Consider the following 9,105-nt stretch of genomic DNA (forward strand, 5'->3'; position numbering starts at 1 on the left):
CCAGCCCACGGCCCTGATGCTGGCTGCTTACGGCCCAAAGGGGAAGAGGGTCTGCCCTCTCCCCCTCGATGTTTCAGTCTGGCCCAGTGGTGGACACAGAGCCCTGGGCGGTTTCCCCAGGAGCAACTGTCTCTTCTTGTGAAGGTGACTCTTCCTCGACTTGTCCTCGAGATGTGACAGTTGTTTCAGGGGAGATGCTGTGTGGCCCCTCCAGGGGTATACAGCCAGGGTGGTTTTTGCGAAAGTGCTGGTTCAGGATGGCCTGGAAGGGAAAACTTTTGCCGCAAACGTGACAGTGAAAGGGCTTGTTGCCCGTATGCTTGCGGATGTGGTACTCCAGCTGATCTTTCCGCGTGTACTTCTTGCCACACATGCGGCACACGAACGGCGTGATGCCCATGTGCAGGCGCATGTGCCGGTCCAGGCTCCCCTTCTGGTTGAAGGATTTGGCACAGTAGATGCAGGTGAGACGGGGGTTGTACCGGAACCACCGCTCAGACACCTCCTGCTCCCGGAGATACTCCACATAGCCACTTACTCCCATCATCGCTGACTCTTCTACCTGTGCCAGGTGAGGGAAACAAGCACAAAAGAATACATACTACTAAGTATATATAGCAAAGAAAATCAAATCTATTTCACCTCTGTTATTAAGCTATATGACTATTTTTAGTAGAGATCCAAATAAGAAATTACTACCAAAAAGTAAAGACGTTAATATTTAAAAAAAAATCCAAGGATGCTATATTCCATCACCATAACAGAACGAGACAGTCAGGTTACTTTACAGCTGACAAGCTGCATGCTTCTCACCCCCACCCCCAAACAATCAATGTTCTATTTCACAGCGACAGGAGAATCTAAGCCCACCCGTACCATCCTCTTGGACTCTAATTTGCAATTACATCTAGACAATTAGGTAGGTATTTACTGCTGGTCCAAGAGAACTTTCTGCGATGATGGAAATGTTCATTTAGTGGCACCATCTAATACAGCAGCTACTAGTCACATGTGTAATATGGCTAGTATGACTAAGAAACTGAATATTCCTTTAAATTGTAAAAAGAAGCAAGGATGAAAATGGCTGCCTCCTGGTTCTGTCACTGAGAAGCGGATCATTTAGTCCTTTCCCCCATTCCCCGGCAACTGCCTACTAGATTGTACACTCTGTAACCACAAGGGCATTCTGCATCGCAGAATATCCCAGAAATTCATCAGTGCCTGGTATGCAGTAGGTGTTCCCTATTTTTTAAGTGAATCACTCCAAATAATGAATAAGTTCCACATAAATGATTTCCGTATTTTCCAAAACAAATACCAGTCTAGATTTTTGGCATGGCTTTGCAGCCATTCACCATCCTAATTTTTTTTTTTTTTACGCCTACAGCACCTGGTCTTCCTAGGTGGTCTCCCATCCAAGTACTAACCTGGCCCGACCCTGCTTAGCTTCCGAGATCAGATGGGATCGGGCTTGTTCAAGGTGGCATGGCCATAGACTCCTAATTTTCAATCACTAATCAGAGACTCAAAGAATTGAAAGGACTTCAAAAATCATCTGATTTCGTTCATTAATTAAAAAATCTGCAAAACTAGGAATTTTAGAGGCAATTAAGTAATCCCTTATTTAGTAGTTACCTCTTTATTGGGCAGCTAAGAAACCTTAGGTACTCAGAATTACTTAGTGGTAAAACAACTCCTATTTTTGGGGCACTGGATAAGACAATGTCAGATACCAGGATTGAAAATGTGTACTTTGCTCTCAAAGAGATTTCAACTTAGGAGGAGACACAGAATGAATGCAAATGAAAAAAGGCATAATTGATATGAGTCAGTAGAGAATTAGGAAAAATTTACCACCTGTAAATGCTACAGTGGTTCAAGGAGAGAACAAAGAGGACCAGGCTAGTTGGGGCATATGGGACCAGGAGTTGGGCCTCAGGTAGACCCAGACACCTGGGAAGAACTGGGCATCCTATACCCAAGGTGCAGAGATGCGAATAAATTTGACGTGGTTCCGACACACAGAGAAAGTCTGCCTGTTTGGGACAGATAGTGAATGCTGGTAAGTGGTGAGAAAAGCTGGATTAGGAAGATTATCAATCACTAGGAACATTAGGCCAAGTTATTTAACCTTCGCATGGTAGAAAGAGAAAAAAGCCACAGACAGTTTTTGAGTGGAGAAGTGCCCTGAGTGGTCTGTTCCAGTTTAATTGCCCTTGAAATCAGGAAGCATTTCGGGTCTATCAAAATTTGTTCTGTAATTTAAGTCCATGTCCTGTTTTGGTTCTTTGTAGCGGGGAAAAAAAAAACTGGTCAGTACACTAACCATAATAAACTTTCAAATAAGTTAAAACACATATTAACTCATCTCTTAATGTCACCAGGAAATATTACTTATCTTCTAGTTCTTTATAGCCTGTACCTTCTGTTTCGGTCAGGTAAACACCCTTGTAGAATTCGTTTTTATCCCTATTCCGTCTATATGTGGTATAAGTTCTCTAACTATTTCATTAAACACTGCATTTAAACTCTCCTGAATAATACCTAAGGGGACACTGAGTCCCTAACGGCCTGGTAAGCACTCCTCTTGCCACAAGACTGTCATTGAAGTCTGGAGTCTTATCTGCTTGATTTTGTGTATTTTGTTAGCCCATCTTATACCCCCATTAAGCTGTAAGGTCTGTCTCATTGCTGTATTTATTTCATAACTGTCACCTGCCCTGTGGTCATCACACCCTATTTGAGAGATGAGGAGAAAAAGAGCCCTAATTATATGAGTAAACTTACTTTTCCTCCAAGCTCCCAACATTTTCTCCAACATCTATTAAAACTAATAAGTTCTCTTGTAATAGTTACGATTCCAATTCTGGTAGGGAAAAATTGGTATGATAATGTGTAAGTAAATACAGTTTGTAAATATAGTCTATCTTGCTGATGTTACTACATTATACATACAATAAACATCCAATGTTCAAATATCCAACAAACTAAACAAGACAGCAGAAGTTAAAAAAAAATGAGCTATGTCATCTTAATCCACCAGTGTTTCCTTTTAAAGGGCAAAGGTGTTTACAATGTTTTATGTTCTATTTGGTGAGTTCACCATCTTTTAAAAAATTAGTCTTCAATGATAGAGACCTGTGAGGAAAAACAAACAAAAATATCAACCAACTACTTACTGTATTCGTTAAGGAGAGTTGCAAAGAAAACAGAAGACACCATTCCTACCCTTTCTAGAACATTTTAGTTTACGAAAAGATTCAAGAAAAAAATACAAGCATATAAAAACGCAAACATATACAAAAATGCATAAGCAATTTGTTTACAAATACGTAATATTACATAAATTAGTAAATACGTAGAGTTATACCCAACGTGTACAGAATCAGACTCGCTCCATCCTAGGCCCTAAATGACCTGCATGTAGTTTTGGGGGTCGTTTTCTATCACTACTCTCAGAGCTATAGTTTGGGTGTATAATCAGACAAGGGCTCCACAATCTCATCTTTTTCTACTTCTCAAATTCTGTTGACACTGAACATGTATTTCCTGCATGCTCACAAGCAAACCAAAAAAAAGTAATCAGATACTGTGCTTATTTAACAGGGCCACTGCTCCCTCTCCTGCATCGTTCCTTTCTGGTTCATTATATTCTGTTCACACACACTGGCCATTGCTGTTCTTTGTAGCGGGGAAAAAAAAAACTGGTCAGTACACTAACCATAATAAACTTTCAAATAAGTTAAAACACATATTAACTCATCTCTTAATGTCACCAGGAAATATTACTTATCTTCTAGTTCTTTATAGCCTGTACCTTCTGTTTCGGTCAGGTAAACACCCTTGTAGAATTCGTTTTTATCCCTATTCCGTCTATATGTGGTATAAGTTCTCTATTTCATTAAACACTGCATTTAAACTCTCCTGAATAATACCTAAGGGGACACTGAGTCCCTAACGGCCTGGTAAGCACTCCTCTTGCCACAAGACTGTCATTGAAGTCTGGAGTCTTATCTGCTTGATTTTGTGTATTTTGTTAGCCCATCTTATACCCCCATTAAGCTGTAAGGTCTGTCTCATTGCTGTATTTATTTCATAACTGTCACCTGCCCTGTGGTCATCACACCCTATTTGAGAGATGAGGAGAAAAAGAGCCCTAATTATATGAGTAAACTTACTTTTCCTCCAAGCTCCCAACATTTTCTCCAACATCTATTAAAACTAATAAGTTCTCTTGTAATAGTTACGATTCCAATTCTGGTAGGGAAAAATTGGTATGATAATGTGTAAGTAAATACAGTTTGTAAATATAGTCTATCTTGCTGATGTTACTACATTATACATACAATAAACATCCAATGTTCAAATATCCAACAAACTAAACAAGACAGCAGAAGTTAAAAAAAAATGAGCTATGTCATCTTAATCCACCAGTGTTTCCTTTTAAAGGGCAAAGGTGTTTACAATGTTTTATGTTCTATTTGGTGAGTTCACCATCTTTTAAAAAATTAGTCTTCAATGATAGAGACCTGTGAGGAAAAACAAACAAAAATATCAACCAACTACTTACTGTATTCGTTAAGGAGAGTTGCAAAGAAAACAGAAGACACCATTCCTACCCTTTCTAGAACATTTTAGTTTACGAAAAGATTCAAGAAAAAAATACAAGCATATAAAAACGCAAACATATACAAAAATGCATAAGCAATTTGTTTACAAATACGTAATATTACATAAATTAGTAAATACGTAGAGTTATACCCAACGTGTACAGAATCAGACTCGCTCCATCCTAGGCCCTAAATGACCTGCATGTAGTTTTGGGGGTCGTTTTCTATCACTACTCTCAGAGCTATAGTTTGGGTGTATAATCAGACAAGGGCTCCACAATCTCATCTTTTTCTACTTCTCAAATTCTGTTGACACTGAATATGTATTTCCTGCATGCTCACAAGCAAACCAAAAAAAAGTAATCAGATACTGTGCTTATTTAACAGGGCCACTGCTCCCTCTCCTGCATCGTTCCTTTCTGGTTCATTATATTCTGTTCACACACACTGGCAATTTCTTCAGCCACCGCAGCGATCCTACGTCCACAACTACATACCTGGGAGCTGGGCTGCTTAGGCTCGTCCATTCTCCCAGGAGACTCACTTCGGGCTCTGTGTCTCTCCGTCAAGGGGACAACACTGCCGGAGGGGCTAAATCTGTCGGAAGAGGAGCAGAGAGGGGACTAATAGAAAAGTAGTGTCAAGGAACTTAAAAAATGGTGACGTCTGCCCTCTCTATCCCGTGGCCTGATGAAGGGGGAACACACTGAACAACAGATTACTAAGAAATACTTTCAGGGACTAACTATATAGGATCTGATTTCAAATAAGACAAAAAAGGTTTGCGCTAGTGAATTTAAGAAATACAAAATGACATAGCAGGTAGATCACATGACCCAGTGAAGCCTCAGGCTAAATATAAGCTTCTACTCTTATGTAAGTACTGGGAGACAACAAAAAGATAAATTAAAACTGGGTCTATAATTCTCTTTCTTCTATGTAACTATCAGGTTTTTGGTTGTCCTTTCCCCCAGGCTCCATGACAAGTGGTAATATATTTCAGACTGTAAACATAATTATGCAGATTAAAAGTCTTTGCATTTTAGCTATTCTGATACAGTGCTAACACAGGGGAACAATAAGTATTGCACTCAAGAATGTTTTAACTCTTAAGGACACAAGAAGGAAAATGCCCAAATGCAGGCCACCCGACGTGGAAAGAGCACGTACTCTGAATTTCTGTCACACACATGTCTCTTAAGACCAGATGTGAACCAAAGCAGTAGTTTTTTTCAGTTTTCATTGTTCATGTAATTTTAATTCATTTTTAAGGAAGGAAAAGAATATTACCAATCTAAGTTGGTAATATTTCTTTCTTTCAACTGAGACTTTCGATTTACTTAGATTAAAATTGTTGTTATTTCCACTGAAAAGAAATGTTCTAATAACTGCAATGTACTGAGAAAGAGAAACGGGAGGCATAGGGCGGAGTAGCCCTGGTTAAAAAAATACTCTCAGGCTTGTGGTAGCAGCAGTCACCAGTGAAACAACAGGGAGGAAGACATCGTCAAGTGACAAGTGACAAAAGGAATAAAAAAGACCCAAAAAACTTTTCTTTGGCATTACTGTACTGTGACTACACTAATTTAAAAAGAACAATCACTGTTGGTACCATACTTCCTCTAATCTCATAGGTGGGGGCAAAGAAAAGTAAACCGTGTTCCAAGGGTAGGTAAAATGCCTCGAGGCCACCTACCTGTGCGATAACACATTGAAAAAGGGCAAAGCTGCCATGTTCCCAGCTGATGATCAGTCCCCTGCCTGGAGTTCCGAGGAAGCCCTGGCAACTACTGATCCTACTGTGGCTGCAGATGCTATTCTGATTCATGGACGTGTCTGTCTAACTTTTACCATAGTTCCCACAGCACTGAATACTGCAGGACTAGGAGCTTCCGCTTTAAAAAAATAAGAATGCAAGTCTTTTGGCACATCTCCAGTTTCCCCAACATCAACTTATTTTGGCCAAGAACATCAAGTAAGGAAGATGCCCATCACACAGGGGGCTCGCTTCAGCGCCGTCTGCACAACAGCCACCACACGGGCAACCGAGACTAAACTTACCTGTCAATTTCACTGCTCGTCGGCCGAGCCACCTTGGCCCCGGAAGATCCTAAACTGTAATTTTCCTGTGCTACGGAACCATGGCCCGTGGTGTCAATCACCATGGCTGTGACTTCCTCTGCGCTGCTCCCATCTTCTCCAGAAGGCTGATGCTCAGGCCCCAGCCACTCCTCCAGATTTTCAGTTTTGATGTGCACTGCTCCAAGAACCCTCACTTCATCATCACTCCGCGCCCCTCGGTCCGCTGCTCCCGTCTCCACGTACCACTGCCCGGCTCGGTTGATCCGAAGAATGGGCTCCCGGCTCTCCACGTCGGAACTCTGTTCAATTATCTGCGGGCTGGTGGACTCCTCGGGAGGACTCAGCTCCCTGATATCCAGCACAGCACTGACCTGACCTCGCCGGCTTCCCTTGGGGGCGTTATGTCGTGGGCTGAGGGAGCGGTTTAGAGTTGGTGTGACCCTGTGAGACTCTGGAGGTCTCTCGGGATGCTTTGTCCTTGTCTGACTTAATTCTGCTTCAACCTCGGCCACGTTAATTTTGAAATGAATGCCCTCCAGGATCTGTGTACATTTGTCTATGATATGCTGCATCTGCAGAAAACTGGCAGCTGTCAGGTAGCTGATGATATCTGCCAGCTGCAAGCATATCCGCCCCGTGTAACAGAAAGACAGGAGCTGTTCAAAAACAGTAGGGTTCTTGATGACTGAGATGGAGACAGCACTCATCTCATTCAAGGACATGTGATCCCGGAAATAGGGGGAGCTGGCGGCCAGCACGACCTTGTGAGCCCGAAAAGCTTGTCCTTGCACGTTGACCACAATATCACAGAGCCGGCCCTGCATGCGCAGCTGGTTTAGGTGGCTCAGGACAGAGTTGCTGAAGTCGGGGATCTCCAGTTGTATGTTACCACCTTTCTCCATGGTCGGGCCTGAGGGCGCAGGCAGGCATTCAACCCTGCTGAAAGACGAAACCGTGTTCTTGTTAATCATTATAATTTCCCTCCCCTCATGCTTTCCAATTCAGACCTATTCAAAAACATTATTTGGTAAAATTTCAAAATCTCCCAGTAAAGAGAGAGACCTGCCTTATGTTCAGATCTAGAAAAGTACCAACAGGGTTTTCAGTTTAGGTTTCACAGGAAGATACCGTGAAATCCAAAAAGTGATTGTGACTCCTAAAAATTCAAGCTAGGCTCATACTTTGCTAATAAACTATGCAACATCAAAACAAAGTTCAACAGAATAGAGAAGGAAAAAGCAGTTGTGACAGTTTTTAAGTGTTAATCATAAAGTATTTACACACGAAATATAAAATCCTGTGACAACTTTTTTTGGAGGAAATGAAGTTTTTAAAATAAATGTAATTATACAGATGGGTTGATTATCCCTGTTAATATTTTACATGTTGTGTGTTATGTTTATTATTGTATCAAGCCACTAACATCCCACAAGAATGCAAGCCATTATTTCTAACCTTAAGAGTCACAGCCCTCACAAAAAGGATTTGAGTTTAGGACTGAGACAAACTCTTGGTTAGGAAAGGTGCCACAGGACTCGATCAAGATGCAGAGGACTTGAAGTTCACTCTCAGAATTTGGAAAGGGTAGGTATATCTGCCTCTACTTCAATTCAAAGTTGGGAATTTCAGGGTGGGGGTGATACTTTGATTCTGAAAATTAGTTCCTTAAAGTTGGTTTTTAAAAAAAAACAAAGCATTTACCAAGTATGGCCAATCCTTTTACATTAAAAAAAGTTTTCATAGCTGAAACACTGAACCTATAATTGCATCTATCAATCTTCAGCGGCTGAGAGCAGTCTGTATAAATCCCAGTAGGAAGACACTGCCTTGAGCCCAATGTGTTTCTATTTATGTTAAATTTATAAGGCATTACATTACACAGTTAGAATCTAGGACCTGAAACTTCTGGAACTTATCTTGACAAGCTCACGGTCTTGCCCCACAATTACAACACGCTTATCAGTAAATAGGGAAGTGTATACACTGCTTTCAAGAACCAACTTTAGCCAATCTGACCTTTTTCCAAAGCGTTTTTGTTTGTTTGAAAACTTTTAATCCAATAAGAGCCTCTGTCGATGCCATCATGAATTCAGATGTGTTTATTTTGGAGCCCACACCAGCGCCTTTTCTGTTTGCTCTTGCCGGCAATCCCCCCGGGAGGAGGAAGCCCCTGGAGCAAGGTCTTTCTCTACCGTCGGCACTGGAGGGGTGAGAGCCGCAGGAGGGAGAATCGGGAACGGCACGGGGTTGGCCACTCCGGTACTTGAGTGGCTTTCGTCTGCGTTAGAGAACGTGGGGAGCCGGAACTGGCTGAGCGGCGAAATGTCACCAAGGAGCCGCGGAAGACAGGGGAGCAGGGCGTGCGGCCAGGCAGCGAGCAATCAGGTGAGGGCGAAGGACCGGGAAGGGGGCG

At 41.9% G+C, this 9,105-nt stretch overlaps 1 protein-coding gene and 1 non-coding gene across 5 annotated transcripts in view; both read right to left on the minus strand.

The window, feature by feature from the left end:
• Nucleotides 1-6: 6 nt before the first annotated feature.
• Nucleotides 7-9,105, minus strand: part of ZBTB37 (zinc finger and BTB domain containing 37) — a 9,532-nt gene continuing 433 nt past the window's right edge. Inside the window, exons 1-4 of one of the 4 annotated variants that reach the window (XM_015586179.2) lie at nt 8,709-9,099; nt 6,672-7,628; nt 5,108-5,207; nt 7-562 (exon numbers count right to left, since the gene is read on the minus strand). In XM_015586179.2, the coding sequence (XP_015441665.1) occupies nt 74-562; nt 5,108-5,207; nt 6,672-7,594 (1,512 nt within the window). In that variant the 5' untranslated portion in view covers nt 7,595-7,628; nt 8,709-9,099 and the 3' untranslated portion in view covers nt 7-73. Of the gene's footprint in view, nt 563-3,697; nt 4,258-5,107; nt 5,208-6,671; nt 7,632-8,708; nt 9,100-9,105 lie in introns of those variants that run through there. The other 3 variants (XM_015586180.2, XM_025043993.1, XM_025043992.1) reach the window with 3 other exon arrangements.
• Nucleotides 1,379-1,497, minus strand: LOC112476451. Its single transcript, XR_003045113.1, has one exon. It is a non-coding gene; the product is annotated as a 5S ribosomal RNA (ribosomal RNA).

The sequence above is a fragment of the Pteropus alecto genome, unplaced genomic scaffold (assembly GCF_000325575.1).
Source record: "Pteropus alecto unplaced genomic scaffold, ASM32557v1 scaffold101, whole genome shotgun sequence".
Lineage (NCBI taxonomy): Eukaryota > Metazoa > Chordata > Mammalia > Chiroptera > Pteropodidae > Pteropus > Pteropus alecto.